The 20,166-nt window shown below is 43.2% G+C and overlaps 1 protein-coding gene across 2 annotated transcripts in view; it reads right to left on the bottom strand.

Annotated features, from left to right (window-relative positions):
- LOC115105101 (WW domain-containing adapter protein with coiled-coil-like) overlaps positions 1-20,166 on the bottom strand; it is a 48,271-nt gene that overhangs the window by 20,811 nt on the left and 7,294 nt on the right. For both annotated transcript variants that reach the window (XM_029626705.2, XM_029626706.2), the window contains exons 4-7: positions 14,163-14,257; positions 4,897-5,012; positions 4,169-4,290; positions 1,161-1,415 (exon numbers count right to left, since the gene is read on the bottom strand). In XM_029626705.2, coding sequence (XP_029482565.1) covers positions 1,161-1,415; positions 4,169-4,290; positions 4,897-5,012; positions 14,163-14,257 — 588 coding nt within the window. The remainder of the gene's footprint in view (positions 1-1,160; positions 1,416-4,168; positions 4,291-4,896; positions 5,013-14,162; positions 14,258-20,166) is intronic.

Below are 20,166 nucleotides of genomic sequence, written 5' to 3'. Positions count from 1 at the left end.
CATAGGGCCCTGACCTCAACCCCATCAAACACCTTTGGGATGAATTGTAAAGCCAACTGCGAGTCAGTCCTAATCACCCAACATCAGTGTCCAACCTCACTAATGCTTGATGCTGAATGGAAGCAGCAATATTCCAACATCTAGTTGCAAGCCTTTCCAGAATAATCAAGGCTGTTCTAGCAGTAAAGGGGGGACCAACTCCATATTAATGCCCATGATTTTGGAATGAGATGTTTGACGAGCAGGTGTCTACATACTTTTGGTCATGTAGTGTATTTCTAATGTTTATCATAGAATGTATAACCAGCTACATTTCCTAAAGTTTTACTTGAAGTTAATCTTGTATTTTACTGGAGACAATTAGGCTGCACTGAAAAAAGTAACTGCACATCAGTCAGAGCACTGTCTTTTAGAAGAATGCCAATTCGTGAATTCTCGTCCGAGTAGAGAGCAACTGAAGTACAAACTCAGTCTGATGGTGAGAAATTGAGGGGGTGGGGCGCTGGAAGCATAGGCTACCTGGTAGTTAACATAACATTTTGGAGAAAGCCTTTCTATCTACTAGAAGACTTAGTAAGACTTAGTTAGACTTCATTAGAATCAACGCTAAAAGCGACACAAAATGGTAGAAGCGCGCACACCGGACACACGGGAAATTCTTGTTGCTTCTGCAGAAAGTTGCAGGAAATACGAATCACTGATGCATTCTATTCATGTCTTCTGATAAACTTGGGCAAATTAATTAACTTTCTAGATATTTAGCTGATTCCCTACTAAGTTAAATAATTTAAAAAATATATTGTTGAATTCCATTTTAATGTCTGGATTCTGTGATTCCCTTTGCATGACATATTTTTTATAAAGCCTTAGTAACCTGCTAGTCAGGTCCACATATCTGCCTATTATCTGTGAGTTTCAGTACTCAGACAAAGGGCAGCTAGAGAAACATGGGCACAAGGTTGAAAGACCACTGTCTCCACCATCATGAGCAAAAACAAAACCTTCAAGTATCACTTGCTGCTCCTAAATATTCAGCAATATTCTCTGTGTCTCTCACCTACTCCCTCTATAACCTAGCTTCCCTTGCTGTCCGCGAAAACATTCACCATAGTAGCCCTCACAGATAAGACTCCGTGCACATGCGTCTCTCCCTCTCTCACCCTCGTTGATCTTGGCCATGTCGACGCTGGCGTTGTTGAGCTGCAAGGCGGTCTGAAGTGCTGGGAGGAGCTGTCTGAGCAGGGAGGGGTCCTGGAGAAGGGGGGTATGGGCGTGGGACTGCAGGACCGGGGACACCGGCACCGTGTTGGGGGCTGAGGAGGAACAGGGGGTACCCGACGTGGGGTTCAGGACCGAGCCTGAGGAGGACGACTGTGAAGACACCGACGCTGGCTGCTTCTCCACCTGGGCAGACTCTGTGGGAGGGAGGAGATCTCACATGTTAAAAGCACTCACAACTGATTTAGTGCTGAGCCATTTTGACAGGTATCGGTTCAATTATTAGAAGTTCATTTAGTTCATTTTTTCCTTCTGTGAGCTCAATGTGCACATCGCACCGTTTCTCTAGAGATAAATCAGATCCAACTTGAACTATGCAATGTAGTAGGGAGTTGTAGTTTCCAACAGGTCAATATTCTACATTCTCGCATTAACCGTGGTAATTAACTAGAATGACCATAATCTATTGCGCATCTATTTGTCCGGTCTGTGTTTATTTTACGCCTGCTATTGAAGGGAGAAGAACGCACATTGCGAGGTGATAGAAAGCAGCTGTTGCTTCACGATGTCTCTCTACATGAAACAATACATGATCTAAGTGATTGATAGCTGGAGGTTCAGCAGTCATGCATGTAAGCCTTATTTACTTTGAAGAACTACAAAATAGGGATTTTGTCAGACAACAGCTCTATAGAGATAACTTGGAAATAAACAGTCATCAAATAAAACAAATATAATATAGACTGAAATAGTTGATTAAAGTGAATAAATGACTTAAGTGATGAGCGGTAATGGGCAGTTACTACCATCACGGGACTATAATTAATTGTTTATCCTGTGTTGTTACAGCATTCAACAAACATTATGCATTTAATGTCAAAACAATAGCATTAAATCGCTCAGCACTACCCATTCTTCAAGATGATTTTTGCAAGTGTGTAGGAAATGTTCAATGGAAATCAAGAAGCCGATAGGAAAGCTTAGCCTATTAAACAATAGAAGCGGGACGATAGCAGTAGTGCGATACTCATTAGTATCATGGCAAGGAAACTATACACAAAGAGGCTTTGACTTCTTTAGGAAAACAGCCCTAATGTCAGAAACAAACAAGTTGTCATCAAGACTCACATTAACATATTTTCCTAGCTATAGCACACATTTTATATACAGCGGGCTTTTAAAGGACCAAAGAGTTTTGTCTGCTTCATGTTTTCATTGTTGCCATGGGAAAAAATGATGCGATACTTATATCACATCCCTACTGGGCAGCAGATGCGTTTGTTAAAGACGGGATTCACTCCAGGGGAAAATGCCTGTTAAAATTGGCGGAATCTCATTTTCTAATCATAAGTCAGCAAGTGGGTATGTCGAGTCACTGACAGACACACAGAAGTTCTCTTGGATAAATATGCCAAATTATTCAAACCATCTCAAATCAACAGGCTTGTGAAGTCTGATTAGAACCTGGCTGTTGGCTTATTTGAGAGTAGGCATGTGGACTGTAAGGCGCTAACTTAGTAAGCCGAATCTCCCCCTGAGAGCTTCCCCCCCCCCCAGCTGGCCTTCAACATTTTTAGCTTCCAAAGAGTAGTTCCTCCGAAAGAACAAACTTGATACTGTTCTTCCCTTTGTTTAAGCTGTACCACTTATGAACCAACCACAAACCAGTGACCTTGGCATAGTGAACACGCATGACAAACCTGAGTCCAAATAAATCTTGCAAATACCGTTTCAGCCCAGATGCCAGGTCTGGTAGGGGAGACAGAGCACTGTGCACCACCGCTGTGTTCTGGCTGTTTGACAGGAGGGGAGAGCTCTACTCTGCTCTGGACGGTGCAGTAAGTCCCGCTCTCTTTCCCCCTCCGTTGCTCTCTCTCTCCCGGACGGTGACAGTGCAGTCAGTCTTTCTGTGTTTGCCAGAAGACATCAATCAGGTCTCTATGACGGCCCATGTCCCCCCCATCTCCACTGACTGGCTGTACATCACGGCACGCTCACCAACATGAACCACTACCACCGCTCCTGCAGTATATCCCCTAAGAGGCTACTTTTTCACTGAGATAATGGAAGGCCTGAGAACAAGACAGTGGTTTTTGAAGACAAGCAGCCCACAGATTTCATCAGACATTAGAACTCAACACAGCCTCCTCCCAGAGGCACACGTTCAAAACATGACCTTGACTCACAGATGCAGCATTAATTGAATCATACGTAGACGGCACGGCCACAATAAGCCTCATTATTCATGACTGATGAGAACATTCAGCAACCATTATTGCACAAAAAAGTAAAATTGCATGTTTCTAGCAATTTGGCCAGGTCTTCCTTGTAAAAGGTATTTTGACCTCAATGGGAGACATGGTAAAAAAAAAAGACTCACTAGCAGCAGTAAAGTCAGTATGCAGTTGTACGACTCACTAGCAGCAGTAAAGTCAGTATGCAGTTGTACGACTCACTAGCAGCAGTAAAGTCAGTATGTAGTTGTACGACTCACTAGCAGCAGTAAAGCCAGTATTTAGTTGTACGACTCACTAGCAGCAGTAAAGTCAGTATGCAGTTGTACGACTCACTAGCAGCAGTAAAGTCAGTATGTAGTTGTACGACTCACTAGCAGCAGTAAAGCCAGTATGCAGTTGTACGACTCACTAGCAGCAGTAAAGTCAGTATGCAGTTGTACGACTCACTAGCAGCAGTAAAGTCAGTATGTAGTTGTACGACTCACTAGCAGCAGTAAAGTCAGTATGTAGTTGTACGACTCACTAGCAGCAGTAAAGTCAGTATGTAGTTGTACGACTCACTAGCAGCAGTAAAGTCAGTATGTAGTTGTACGTCTCACTAGCAGCAGTAAAGTCGGTATGTAGTTGTACGACTCACTAGCAGCAGTAAAGCCAGTATGTAGTTGTATGACTTACTAGCAGCAGTAAAGTCAGTATGTAGTTGTATAACTTACTAGCAGCAGTAAAGCCAGTGAGTGCTGTAGCCTGCTGCATGGCCTCCCGTCTGTAGTCCCTGTCTTTGGGGAAACTGTTGACTGGCGCCGACTTAGTGCAGGACTCCTTCTGCCTCTGCTCTCTGGAAACAAACAGTTAGAACTCAAGTATGCGTCTCCAATGACACCCTATTCCCTATATAGTGCACTGCTTTTAACCTGGGCCATAAGTTATAACACATAGCGCAAATCTTCATTTTTGACATGTGATATAGGGCAGGGGTTCCCAAACTCATTCCTCTCAGGGCCCCCTCCAGGGCTCGGGAACATCCTGTGAGTGTGCCACGTCTATTTATATTGGCACAAGCACTGTTCATGACACAAATTGTTCCCGCTTGTTGGCGGCAAGAAAACATTGCAGTTTAAAAGCCCATTTTCTTGCAATTCTATGCATTTTGTTTATTCATGTGATACTTAAGTGACTCAAAAATTACAACAAAATCTATGGGCTAAATAACCTAGGTAAAAAACATTAGCTGACATGGGCTAGTTGATCTGGACATTTCTTAAAAGTTAGAAATAGCTTTAAGGTACACCGCTGCCCCCCCACCCCAGTCATCACTGACTGAAAAGGCCAGCATTTAAAAAATGAAAAGGGAACCAGGCCAGCCAGCGCAGTACAGCTCAGCTACGCTTGGATCAGTCGTGTGAAAGGGGAATGAAGTGAATGAAGATGGCATAATGCCTACCTCTCCAGCCACTCTTTGGGTTTCTCCCACTGTGACACCTCTGTTCTGCAGTTGTAGTAGTACTTCTTCCCAGAGGAACTGATGTGCTCTGACCAGTCATCTTTATCTTCACAAGGCTGAGGAGGAGAGAAGACGACAGTTGAGAGAAGGCGGAGGGAGGCAGATGGGGATATTTAGGTTAAGGAGAGGAGAGAAAGGGACATTTTGCAAAGGAGAGAGAAGGAAGACATTTTGGTAAATAGGGAATAGAGAAGAGGATACATTTTATGTATGAAGGGAGGAGAATATGCAAGGACACATTTTATGTACGAAGGGAGGAGAATATGCAATGATACATTTTATGCCATCAAGATTTGATAGGTGAGAAAAAAGATACTGCAGCGAGAGAAAGAGAGAGAGAGAGAGAGAGCGTGAGAGCGATTAGGTCTGATGCAAGAGCTTGCAATGTGAAATGTCTAGTATGTGAGGCTCCATCTGTGCTTTAAGGTTGGACTCTGATACCAGGGCTGGTTGGGAGATGACATGTAGGGATGGATGCTGGCTTACTCAACAGCTAGGATGGCTTCTCAAGCTTTTAAAATGTTGACGTTTGTGTCATTGTTGAGGTCTATGCTTCTATGTACAACACCAAGAGAAAGTAACATTTTGTGATTCGGATTCTGAAAACCACCTGCCCAGGGACTAGATACAAATCTGTTGACAAAGCGGACACATTTCCAGACGAGTGATTCATGTTTTGCATAGTACCAGTATATAAATCTAATAAAATCAGATCTTGCAAAGTAGAGATGGGCTTGAGTAATACAGTACTGGAACGGACATCAAAGCTCCATCTTTATCCAGAGATCACGTACTATTTTTATACTGTAACAAACTATTTGGTGGAATGTCCTTTGTGGCGAACCCGAAATAGACAAGTAAAAAAATAGACTCTAGATTTCCGTTTGTAAATGTGCACACAGTTCTCCCTAAATTCCCTTTCCCTCCATTTCTCATTCCTTCAATTGCGTTCCGACCGCTCCACCCACACACACTTGAGGCACACTGAAATAAATTCCCATGAAAACAAATCTAACTGATGGGGTACACAAGCTACACTGAACAAAAAGATAAAGGCAACATGAAAAGTGTTGGTCCCCATGTTTCACGAGCTGAAATAAAAGACCCCTGTTTACATATCTGTTAGTGAGCATTTCTCTTTTGCCAAAATAATCCATCCACCTGACAGGTGTGGCATATCAAGAAGCTGATTAAACAGCATGATCAGTACACAGTTGCACTAGAGACAAAAGGCCACTTAAATGTTTCGTCACCCAACACCACAGATGTCTCAGGTTTTGAGGGAGCGTGTAATTGACTGCAGGAATGTCCACCAGAGCTGTTGCCAGAGAATTGAATGTTAATTTCTCTATCATTATTTTAATTTTACCTTTATTTAACCAGGTAGGTTACACAAACAAACGTACAGTCAATAACACAAAATAAAATAAAAATATCTATGTACAGCGTGTGCAAATGTAGAAGAGTAGGGAGGTAAACAACAAATAGGCCACAGAGGCAAAAATAATTACAATGTAGCATTAATACTGGAGTGATATGTGCAGATGATGTGCAAGTAGAGAAAAGCCGCCTCCAACGTTGTTATAGAGAATTTGGCATTACATCCAACCGCAGACCATGTGTACAGCGTAGTGTTGGCAAGCAGTGTGCTAACAGAGTGCCCAATGGTGAGAGCCTAACTGAGCAATCGGGGGAGAAGGGCCTTGGTCATGGAGGTGACCAAGAATCCGATGGTCACGGAGTTCGAGTTCCACTGTGGAGATGGGAAAACCTTCCAAAATGTCAACCATCTCTGCAGCACTCCACCAATCAGGCCCTTATGGTAGAGTGGCCAGATGGAAGCCACTCCTCAGTAAAAGGCACATGACAGCCCGCTTAGAGTTTGCCAAAAGGCACCTAAAGGACTCTCAGACCATGAGAAATTAGATTCTCTGCTCTGATGAAACCAAGATTGAAATCTTTGGCCTGAATGTCAAGAGTCACATCTGGAGGAAACTTGGCACCATCCCAATGGTGAAGCATGGTGGTGGCAGCATCATGCTGTGGGGAAGTTTTTCAGTGGCAGGGACTGGGAGACTAGTCAGGATCGAGGGAAAGATGAGCGGAGTAAAGTACAGAGAGATCCTTGGTGAAAACCTGCTTCAGAGCGCTCAGGATTTCAGACTGGGGCAAAGGTTCAACTTCCAACAGGACAACGACCCTAAGCACACAGCCAAGACAATGCAGGAGTGGCTTCGGAACAAGTCTCTGAATGTCCTCGAGTTGGCCTGCCAGAGCCGATCGAACATCTCTGGAGAGACGTGAAAATAGCTGTGCAGCGACGCTCCCCATCCAACATGACAAAGCTTGAGAGGATCTGCAGAGAAGAATGGGAGAAACTCCCCAAATACAGGTGTGCCAAGCTTGTAACGTCATACCCAAGAAGACTCGCGGATGTAATCGCTGCAAAAGTTGCTTCAACGAAGCACAGAGTCTGAATTCTTATGTATATGAGATGTCATTTTTAAAATAAATTTGTAAACATTTCTAAAAAACAGTTTTTGCTTTCTCATTATGGGGTAGTGTGTGTAGATTGATGAGGGGGGGTAATCCATTTTAGAATTTAGGCTGTAACGTAACAAAATGTGGGGAAAGTGAAGGTGTCTGAATACTTTCCGAATGCACTATACAGAGTTAGATATATCTATCGGGCAATTAAGCGATTAGGATTGTTATCTATAATGGTTATGATAAATGAGCCAGTGCGGGCCTTGTGTTATAACAATATTTTCCCCCATTCCAAGTCAGAATATTTCTAATGCCAATCCTCCTTATTTTTGACAAGTGACAAACAACTTTGTAACCTACAAACATAATGACTATGTTCAATTTGCACCGGAACAAGGTTCCTTGCTGGTTGTTGTATCCCAGTCTTCACAGACGCGACCATCCTATGTCATGTGCAAACTGTCCACAAGACATTAAGATCCTCCTGTCCAATGACATTCAGTGTGAACCTGATCGAAGATGACCACTCCTACTCTGGGACGCGATATACATGGTTTCATCTATAAACTAAGGTACTAGTAGTGAGGATTTCCTATGCTAGACAACTTGTTAAAGCAGTTGATAAATCATTGATATTCTACCAATCATTTTCATGCAATTACATTAAGGTGGGAACATAGCAATATTCAATCATTCACCAGTTGATTTAAAACAATTGAACCCTTTCGCATGGTTGGTGTCTTGACGGATTTGTCCGAAATCGTTTGACAATTTTTTGGTAAACTCTTCCATCTTTGCCGTTATGGCAGTGTAAATTGTTGTGTCATATTAAGCATTAAGTTATATTATAAATTTAACTTGAACCCTGGATCTAGCCGTCGGACAGTTTTTTATATGGAGATCTCAGAAATGCAGTGCAACTACGTAACGTTGTATGCTTCTTATGTTACAGGGTGATAAGATTCCAGGGGCACACAAATCACCCAAAATATGTGATTAGTGCTATTCCAGATCAGATACAATCTTGGTAGACCGAGTCGTCATCTGTTCGTTCTTTCAACCCATCGAAATGTTAAACCAAGTATTTTCATTATATAGACACAACCTATGTGTTTTAATAAAATCAACTATATGTAGGCTACTGAGCGTGTCTGATGCTTTAAGCACACAGTGATTAAATAATTCAGAAACAAATTACTCAGTGATCATGACAGCCTAACCAGAAGAGAAAAAATAAAACTCTTCCTAACCACCACCAAAAAAACACTGCAGGCCTTTGCAGATTCTGCCATTATGTTCCCAAAGTTACCGTTAATAGGCTACAGCAGGGGTCGTCAGATCCTTTTCCATTAGGAGTGTCAATTTTTCTTACAATTTCTTATATTTAACCAAGAAAGTTAGTTAAGAACTAATTCTGATTTACAATGACGACCTAACCCGGCTAAACCCGGACAACGCTGGGCCAATTGAGCGCTGCCCTATGGGACTCCCAATTACGGACGGTTGTGATACAGCCTGGAATCAAACCAGTGTCTGTAGTGACGACTTTAGCACTGAGATGCAATGCCTTAAACTACTGCGCCACTCGGGAGCTCAAACCTCTAACAATCTGCGTGACAGTTATGACTTTCATATGCACATTTCGTGGAACAGTTTCATTTCTTTTATAAAGTCATCTCAAATCCTTGTCATGTGACTAATAAAAATGATATCTTAATGAAAATTATACAAACCTAAAAGTAACTTCTTAACCTTGCCAACTATATAAAAAGAGCCTACGTAAAGCCAACAAATAAACACACTTCAGCCTGCAGATACAAAAAGATCCTGATAAAAATAGATCACATTGGCTATGCATGGCCTATCTGCAAGGAACTTGAAACATTGTATCAACTAGGTCCAGCCCAAAGCATGCACTAACAAACTTGCAGCATTGTATAAAATAATCTGGACCCTCATCCCCAGACACACAGCTGTAGGCTATCTGGGCAAGAAGTAATCAGGTAGGCAGGACTATTATTGGCGATTCCACCAGATCAGAGCATGACATTTTTTTGTTTCTTTCATGCCGATTGGTTATTGAAAGGGAGAGCTGGATAGATTTTTCACATAGGCTACATAAAGGAACTAATGTAATTTAATGGATGTAAAAACAGACGGTTTACTTGCCGTTTGAGGTGAAAGATTTGTTTCATTTGAGAAGCTCCACAACTCATTAATAGTGGTGGTGAGTTAAGACAATCAGAAAAAGAAATCAGACCAACAAATGGGCACATTTATAATCCTATAGTTGCTCGCAGGCCAGGTAGCCTAGGCCTACTTCTATGTATAATCAGGTGAGTGTCCTTACTCAACATTGACAGGAGCTCTACAAACAAAATGTAGAAATTGACAACTCGTAAATGGAATAACACAAAATGGGTTTCTCACAAGTGTAGCCTAGGATGTGCACTCTGCAAACAACATGTCCACTCCTCCAATGAGAACTATAAAATACCAATAATAATACATTGAATGTATTAAAATAATGGATAAATAATAAAAAGGATAAATAAAACAAATAAAGTTGACATTATGGGAATTAACGGTAATTGTACTACTGATGATACTGGTGTGCCATCCCCACAGCCGTCGCTGATTAGTCCACTGAGACAGGCGTCAATCAAGACACATGCCATACAATTTATCAGTTTTTGGGGCAGCTGCTCGACCCTAAACAAATATTGTCGACCAAAAGCCAATCGACTTAATGGGGTCAGCCCTAATGCGCTTACAAAATGTATTTGCTTCTAACTGAAAAAGTCCCCCCCCCCCCCCCATACCTTGATACGGTCATTAACATGGTTCTTATATTATGAATTAGATTTGTTGGAATGCGAATTTGGTGTCAAGCTGTTTAATCACGCTGTGATATTTTCACACACACACCATCTGATCTAGGAAGGAAGGGATGTGATGAAGGGAAAGGTGTTTGCGAGGAATGTCCAGAATATTTTGGTGTTGGGAGTGTCATTCGTTACGACTGAAGATGGTTGTGTCTAGATACACGGATCTAAGATCCCTAGTGAATTGATGTTGGACGTCGGTTGTTGTCCTCTTGATTTACAGCAGGATCGTTAGATTGAAGAGAAGCATCAAGGTAATGAATTAGTTCATGTTTTCATATGTTTTTGTGCACAGTCCACGGTGCGCAATTGTGTGTAGACTGTTTGCGCAACACCCAATGCTATTCTTATGAATTATTCTGGATATATTGACAAATTACATTTACAATAAGATCTAGTATTGAAATAACATGAAATATATTTTGTCTTCCATGTTACACCTGCAATTGTAAAACAATACAAGGGACTTGACGTAGCCTACTTGAACTTGGAGCTCAGACCTTCATGTTGTCTATTGGAATAGGCCTATATTTGGAAAATAAAATATTTCCTCAATTTGGTGTTTGAAAAGTCCTTGTAATTATGTAGCCAAATTATAAAGTTACCTTGCGCCCTTATAACTACCCGCGATTTCAGTTTTTATTCATTTTGTGAGATGTGGCCACCTTAGTTTGTTTCCCGCCTCTTCAGTTGAAGGGTCTTGCGACACGCTTGCGGTAAAACCATTTGCGGCTATTATGAGGACGACAACATTAATGCTATCTTCAACTTGGCTTTCCATACAAATCCTTCCATTCCAAAAGGAACCTGGTTTTTGGTGTGTTTCATTATAAAACCAGTGATCGAGAAATTCAAAAATGATATTAGTTGGTGATATTCGCTATTTATGGATGTATTAAGCATGCATGCCTTTATTTTTTCACCTTTATTTAACCAGGTAGGCCAGTTGAGATCAAGTTCTTATTTACAACTGCGACCAGGCAAAGATAAAGCAAAGCAGTGCGACAAAAACAATAGAGTTACACATGGGATAAACAAACGTCCAGTCAAAAATCTATATACAGTGTGTGCAAATGTAGAAGAGTGGGGAGGTAAGGCAATAAATAGGCCGTAGTGGCGAAGTAATTACAATTTAGCATTAACACTAGAGTTGTCGATGTGCAGATGATGATGTGCAAGTAGACATACCGGGGTGCAAAAGAGCAAGAGGATAACAATATGGGGATGAGGTAGTTAGGTGTGCTATTTACAGATGGGCTGTATACAGGTACAGTGATCGGTAAGCTGCTCTGACAGCTGATGCTTAAAGTTAGAAATATAAGTCTCCAGCTTCAGTGATTTTTACAATTAGTTCCAGTCATTGACAGCAGAGAACTGGAAGGAAAGGCAGGCAAAGGAGGTGTTTGCTTTGGGGACGACCAGTGAAATATACCTGCAGGAGCAAGTGCTATGGGTGGTTGCTGCTATGGTGACCAGTGAGCTGAGATAAGGTGGGCTTTACCTAGCAAAGACTTATAGATGACCTGGAGCAAGTGGGTTTGGCAATGAATATATAGTGAGGGCCAGCCAACGAGAGCATACAGGTCACAGTGGTGGGTAGTATATGGGGCTTTCGTGACAAAACAGATGGCACTGTGATAGACTACATCCAGTTTGCTGAGTAGAGTGTTGAAGGCTATTTTATAAATGACATCGCCGAAGTCAAGGATATGTAGGATAGTCAGTTTTACGAGGGTATTTTCAGCAGCATGAGTGAAAGAAGCTTTGTTGCGAAATAGGAAGCCGATTCTATATTTAATTTGGGATTTGAGATGCTTAATGTGAGTCTGGAAGGAAAGTTTACAGTCTAACCAGACACCTAGCTATTTGTAGTTGTCCACATATTCTAAGTCCAAAGCGTCCAGAGTAGTGATGCTAGTCGGGCGGCAGGATGCGGGCAGCGATCGGTTGAAGAGCATGCATTTAGTTTTACTAGCATTTAAAAGCAGTTGGAGGCCACGGAAGGAGTGTTGTATGGCATTGAAGCTCGTTTGGACGTTGGTTAGCACAGAAGTCCAAAGAAGGGCCAGATGTATACAGAATGGTGTCGTCTGCGTAGAGGTGGATCAGAGAATCACCAGCAGAAAGAGCGACATCATTGATGTATACAGAGAAAAGTGTCGGCCCAAGAATTGAACCCTGTGGCACCCCCATAGAGACTGCCAGAGGTCAGGACAACAGGCCCTCCGATTTGACACACTGAACTCTGTCTGAGAAGTAGTTGGTGAACCAGGCAAGGCATTCATTAGAGAAACAAAGGCTATTGAGTCTGCCGATAAGAATGCGGTGATTGACAGTCGAAAGCCTTGGCCAAGTTGATGAAGACCGCTGCACAGTACTGTCTTTTATCGATGCCGGTTATGATATCGTTTAGGAACTTGAGCGTGGCTGAGGTGCACCCATGACCATCTCAGAAACCAGATTGCATAGTGGAGAAGGAACTCTGTTTATTAACTTGGCTTACGAAGATTTTAGAAAAGGCAGGGCAGGATGGATATAGGTCTATAACAGTTTGGATCTAGAGTGTCTCCCCCTTTGAAGAGGGGGATAACTGCGGCAGCTTTCCAATCGTTGGGGATCTCCGACGATACGAAAGAGGTTGAATAGGCTAGTAATAGGGGTTGCAACAATTTCGGCAGATCATTTTAGAAAGAGGGTCCAGATTTTCTTGCCCAGCTGATTTGTACAGGTCCAGATTTTGCAGCTCTTTCAGAACATCAGCTATCTGGATTTGGGTGAAGGAGAGGCGGCGGGGGGGACGATGACAAGTTGCTGCAGGGGGTGCTGAGATGTTGACCGGGGTAGGGGGTAGCCAGGTGGAGAGCATGGCCAGCCGTATTCTCTCTTTTTGGAATTAGTGCTACAGGATGAACATTTATTTTGAAAAAGCTAGCCTTACCTTTCCTAACTGATTGTGTATATTGGTTCCTAACTTCCCTGAAAAGTTGCACATTGCAGGGGGCTATTCGATGCTAATGCAGTACGTCACAGGATGTTTTTGTGCTGGTCAAGGGCAGTCAAGTCTGGGGTGAATCAAGGGCTATATCAGGTCTTAGTTCTTCATTTTCTGAACGGAGCATGCTTATTTAAGATGGTGAGGAAAGCACTTTTAAAAAGCAACCAGGCATCCTCTACTGACGGGATGAGGTCAATATCCTTCCAGGATACCCGGGCCAGGTTGATTAGATAGGCCCGCTCGATGAAGGGTTTTAGGGAGCGTTTGACAGTTGCCAATGTCTGTATGAACCCTGCTTAAAGGCTATATAGTCCTAGGTCTATGTTGTTGTATAGGTGGAGTTATGGGTAAATTGGTATATATTCATTTTAGTACACATGTGGAACTGAATAAAAATCATATTTATTTTAGTTTCAAACCATTTTTAAATGTGGATCCAATGTCACACATTGGACTCATTATTTATAGAAAGACCAACATACAGGACAAGGTCTTGGTCCAGTCTCTGGAGTGTAGCTGTAGATTCCCACTCAAAGAGAGACTGTCTGAACCTCTTCAATGTGCTAAATACATCAATCACTAGGGGATCATCACAATAGTCTCTCCTTACTCCTGAAGTGTGCACTTGTACACTCCCCCACACATTTCAAATCATTGGAGTGGTATAGGCATGTTCTAGAGGGAGTTTACACCATATTTCTTAATGCAATCATTTCAAATCCATGCAGTGAAGTGAACAATCGCACACTGCTGGGGAAAGGAGAGATGGGGACATAGCCCAGCCCACCATGACATAGCGTCGACAACACAGAGAGGTGGTAAGTGGGTACTGTACTTACTGCGTCTGATGTCTTGCTGGGGTTTGAATGTGAATTGGAGCTGCTTTGATGTGTGCTGTGGTTGTGTGAATTTTCCTGTGGAGAATAACTCGTCCCTAGAAAAGAACACAAAGGTAGATGGTTTTTAATTCAACCAATAGGCAACTTTGTTATTATACCATCATATTGCTAGATATGGAACAATAACGACAGTCCTTTGTCATCTGTCCAATTCTGTCTATGTAATTAAAAATCCAATCAAGATAAATGGTAGCCTAACTTATGGTACTCCCAATAACGGCCGGTTGTGATACAGCCTGGAACCGAAGCAGGGTCTGCAGTGACACCTCTAGCGCTGAGATGCAGTGCCTTAGACTACTCCGTACCTCGGGAGCCCTGATACGGGCATCCAACTACCATCATACAGACACAAAAATAAACCTGTGAGTCTAATCAAACCAAACCGACACTGCAATATTTAGTTTTTGCAACTTACAAGTTGACCACTTTTCAGATACAGTACGTGTATATATGGTGTAAACACATTTAGAGGAAAACTGACTTGCCAGAAAGATACTTCTCCAATTCAAACTAAAAAGTTGAAGCTTACAATTAAACAAATGTTTTACTACAAACCAATGCCAAAAAGTTGCATCACTGGCAGATGTTTTACATTTAACTAGGAAAGTCAGATAACTGGCAGATGAGTGAGTACTTTACCCATCTAATAAGACATTTTTTTTTTTACTTCCTTGTGATACAGATACAATGGTGTTTTAACATTTACTGGGCCATAATGCGTGTGGATGCAGGCCAAGGGGGAGGAGGGATGATTGTGTGTGTGCGCATGCATGTCAATGTATCAGTGAGAGAGCCTCCTCTCCCACAGGGCAGGTGTCAGTCATAGTGCTACTCCACTGTATTCAGCCTTTAACATGAGAGCAAAGTATTATTATTTTTAATCGAACATGTTGCAAGTTACTCTGATTATTTTTAATTTTGTTGCCTTCAAATAGGCCCGTTCTTCTCTTCTACCCTGCAACTCTTCACTGGGTCCTTTGTGTACAAGATATGTGTTTCTGTCAAAATACCTAGTAAAATAACAGTTATTAAAACACTTGGGGGACCCATAAAATGATTTTTTATTTTCTTGAATACTGCTTCTTACGTCTTATTTTTTCTGGTTTGGGATTTTGCTTCGTTTTTTATTTATTTTTTACACTGAATATAACAATTACTCATTGAGATTCTGAGTCCATGTCAATGCTTAAATCACACCAGAAGACCATTGAGGCCTGAAAAGGAGATATACACTGCTCAAAAAAATTAAGGGAACACTAAAATGAATGAATTAAATACTTTTTTCTTTACATAGTTGAATGTGTCGACAACAAAATCACACAAAAACTAACAATGGAAATTGGTAAATCACAAACTCCACGGAGGTCTGGATTTGGAGTCACTCAAAATAAAATAAAATAAAAATTAAACCACACTACAGGCTGATCCAACTTTGATGTAATGTCCTTAAAACAAGTCAAAATGTGGCTCAGTAGTGTGTGTGGCCTCCACGTGCCTGTATGACCTCCCTACAATGCCTGGGCATGTTCCTGATGAGGTGGCGGATGGTCTCCTGAGGGATCTCCTCCCAGACCTGGACTAAAGCATCCGCCAACTCCTGGACAGTCTGTGGTGCAACGTGATGTTGGTGGATGGAGCGAGACATGATGTCCCAGATGTGCTTAATTGGATTCAGGTCTGGGGAACGGGCGGGCCAGTCCATAGCATCAATGCCTTCCTCTTGCAGGAACTGCTGACACTCCAGCCACATGAGGTCTAGCATTGTCTTGCATTAGGAGGAACCCAGGGCCAACCGCACCAGCATATGGTCTCACAAGGGGTCTGAGGATCTCATCTCGGTACCTAATGGCAGTCAGGCTACCTCTGGCGAGCACATGGAGGGCTGTGCGGCCCCCCAAAGAAATGCCACCCCACACCATGACTGTCCCACCGCCAAACCGGTCATGCTGGAGAATGTTGCAGGCAGCAGAACGTTCTCCACGGCGTCTCCAGACTGTCACATGTGTTCAGTGTGAACCTGCTTTCATCTGTGAAGAGCACAGGGCGCCAGTGGCGAATTTGCCACTCTTGGTGTTCTCTGGCAAATGCCAAACGTCCTGCACGGTGTTGGGCTGTAAGCACAACCCCCACCTGTGGACGTTGGGCCCTCATACCACCCTCATGGAGTCTGTTTCTGACCGTTTGAGCAGACACATGCACATTTGTGGCCTGCTGGAGGTCATTTTGCAGGGCTCTGGCAGTGCTCCTCCTGTTCCTCCTTGCACAAAGGCGGAGGTAGCGGTCCTGCTGCTGGGTTGTTGCCCTCCTACGGCCTCCTCCACGTCTCCTGATGTACTGGCCTGTCTCCTGGTAGCGCCTCCATGCTCTGGACACTACGCTGACAGACACAGCAAACCTTCTTGCCACAGCTCGCATTGATGTTCCATCCTGGATGAGCTGCACTACCTGAGCCACTTGTGTGGGTTGTAGACTCCGTCTCATGCTACCACTAGAGTGAAAGCACCGCCAGCATTCAAAAGTGACCACAACATCAGCCAGGAAGCATAGGAACTGAGAAGTGGTCTGTGGTCACCACCTGCAGAACCACTCCTTTATTGGGGGTGTCTTGCTAATTGCCTATAATTTCTCCGTTGTCTATTCCATTTGCACAACAGCATGTGAAATTTATTGTCAATCAGTGTTGCTTCCTAAGTGGACAGTTTGATTTCACAGAAGTGTGACTGACTTGGAGTTACATTGTGTTGTTTAAGTGATCCCTTTATTTTTTTGAGCAGTGTATTGGAGTGTAATTGCCCTTTTGAGTATCTAGCAAGAGCGGAACGTGTCAGTCGAGCAGTGTTTCTGCCGTTAGCCCTACTGCTGTAGCACATGTCAAGGCAGAGTTTTAAAAAACAATAACCATCCAATGGACACAAATCAAATTAAACACAGTTGTCAGGTATGACTACTTTGCAGTATACATTTAATTGAGAAGGTTTATGGGGAAAGTCTGTCTACCTACAAGACGCCAGTTATCATTACTAAATGGTTACATACGGACAGACGCACACCAAAAAGACAGGACGGTCAATCTTGCTGGAAATTAAATTGGCAGATAGAGTTACGTTTGGCTTTTTAAGCCAATAGTGGCTAACCAGGGGTGGGATAATGTCAATGTGGCTTTGATTGGATAGTGGCCGGGAGCTTTATGTTTATGACAGTTTGTGATGGCAAGCTACCGGTAGCTCGCGATTTACCCGTTTAAAGACACCAGTCAAAAGTATGGACACCTACTCAATCATGAGTTTCTTTATTTTACTATTTTCTACATTGTAGAATAATAGTGAAGATATCAAAACCATGAAATAACACATATGGGATCATGTAGTAACCAAAAAAAAAGCGTCGAACAAATCAAAATATATTTTATATTTGAGATTCTTCAAAGTAGCCACCCGTTGCCTTGATGACAGCATGGCACACTCTTGGCATTCTATCAACCAGCTTCATGAAGTAGTCACCTGGAATGATTTTCAATGAACAGGTGTGCCTTATTACACGTTTATTTGTGGAATTTCCTTCCTTCTTAACGCATTTGAGCCAATCAATTGTGTTGTGACAAGGTAGGGGTGGTATACAGAAGATGCCCTATTTGGTAAAAGACCAAGTCCATATTATGGCAAGTTCAGCTCAAATAAGCAAAGAGAAAGACAGTCCATCATTACTTTAAGACATGAAGGTCAGTCAATCCGGACAACTTCAAGAACTTTTAAAGTTCCGTCAAGAACAGTCGCAAAAACCATCAAGCGCTCGGATGAAACTGGCTCTCATGAGGACCACCACAGGAAAGGAAGACCCAGAGTTACCTCTGCTGCAGAGGAGAAGTTCATTAGAGTTACCAGCCTCTGATTCACAGAGTTCAAGTAGCAGACACATCAACTGTTCAGAGGAGACTACGTGAATCAGGCATTCATGGTCGAATTGCTGCAACCACTACTAAAGGACACCAATAAGAAGAAGAGACTTGCTTGGGCCAAGAAACACGAGCAATGGACATTAGACCAGTGGAAATCTGTCATTTGGTCTTATGAGACCAAATTTGAGATTTTTGGTTCCACCTGCCGTGTCTTTGTGAGACACATTGTAGGTGAATGGACAATCTCTGCGTGTGTGGTTCCCACTGAAAAGCATGGAGGTGGTGGTGCTTTGCTGGTGACAATGTCAGTGATCAATTTAGAATTCAAGGCACACTTAACTAGCATGGCTAACACAGCATTCTGCAGCGATACACCATCCCATCTGGTTTGCGCTTAGTGAGAATATAATTTATTTTTCAACAGAACAATGACCAAAAACACACCTCCAGGCTGTGTAAGGGCTATTTGACCAAGAAGGAGAGTGGTGGAGTGCTGCATCAGATGACCTGGCCTCCACCATCAACCGACCTCAACCCAATTGAGATGGTTTGGGATGAGTTGTACCGCAGAGTGAAGGAAAAGCATCCAACAAGTGCTCAGCATATGTGGGAACTCCTTCAAGACTGTAGGAAAAGCATTCCAGGTAAAGCTGGTTGAGAGAATGCCAAGAGTGTGCAAAGCTGTCATCAAGAAGAATCTAAAATATATTTGGATTTGTTTAAAACTTTTTTGGTTACTACATGATTCCATGTGTGTTATTTCATAGTTTTGATGTCTTTACTATTATTATACAATGTAGAAAATAGTAAAGAAAAAAGAAAAACCCTGTAATGCGTGGGTGTGTCCGAACTTTTTACTGGACTGTATACCGATCCTCGTTTGCTAAGTCAAACGACACCGCTGGTTCTGCTCACACTGCCCTACCCTGTGCTCTGACCTCTTTCTCCCCTCTCTCTCCAGATGAAATCTCGCGTCTTGTGACGGCCGGCCGCCCAACAACCTGCCCGCTTGACCCTATTCCCTCCTCTCTTCTCCAGACCATTTCCGGAGACCTTCTCCCTTACCTCACCTCGCTCATCAACTCATCCCTGACCGCTGGCTACGTCCCTTCCGTCTTCAAGAGAGCGAGAGTTGCACCCCTTCTACACTCGATCCCTCCGATGTCAACAACTACAGACCAGTATCCCTTCTTTCTTTTCTCTCCAAAACTCTTGAACGTGCCGTCCTTGGCCAGCTCTCCCGCTATCTCTCTCAGAATGACCTTCTTGATCCAAATCAGTCAGGTTTCAAGACTAGTCATTCAACTGAGACTGCTCTTCTCTGTATCACGGAGGCGCTCCGCACTGCTAAAGCTAACTCTCTCTCCTCTGCTCTCATCCTTCTAGACCTATCGGCTGCCTTCGATACTGTGAACCATCAGATCCTCCTCTCCACCCTCTCCGAGTTGGGCATCGCCGGCGCGGCCCACGCTTGGATTGCGTCCTACCTGACAGGTCGCTCCTACCAGGTGGCGTGGCGAGAATCTGTCTCCTCACCACGCGCTCTCACCACTGGCGTCCCCCAGGGCTCTGTTCTAGGCCCTCTCCTATTCTCGCTATACACCAAGTCACTTGGCTCTGTCATAACCTCACATGGTCTCTCCTATCATTGCTATGCAGACGACACACAATTAATCTTCTCCTTTCCCCCTTCTGATGACCAGGTGGCGAATCGCATCTCTGCATGTCTGGCAGACATATCAGTGTGGATGACGGATCACCACCTCAAGCTGAACCTCGGCAAGACGGAGCTGCTCTTCCTCCCGGGGAAGGACTGCCCGTTCCATGATCTCGCCATCACGGTTGACAACTCCATTGTGTCCTCCTCCCAGAGCGCTAAGAACATTGGCGTGATCCTGGACAACACCCTGTCGTTCTCAACTAACATCAAGGCGGTGGCCCGTTCCTGTAGGTTCATGCTCTACAACATCCGCAGAGTACGACCCTGCCTCACACAGGAAGCGGCGCAGGTCCTAATCCAGGCACTTGTCATCTCCCGTCTGGATTACT

Source organism: Oncorhynchus nerka, linkage group LG22, assembly GCF_034236695.1.
Source record: "Oncorhynchus nerka isolate Pitt River linkage group LG22, Oner_Uvic_2.0, whole genome shotgun sequence".
Taxonomy (NCBI): Eukaryota; Metazoa; Chordata; class Actinopteri; order Salmoniformes; family Salmonidae; genus Oncorhynchus; species Oncorhynchus nerka.
Note: the sequence above shows the minus strand (reverse complement) of the source record. Positions and strands in the feature narration are given on the sequence as shown.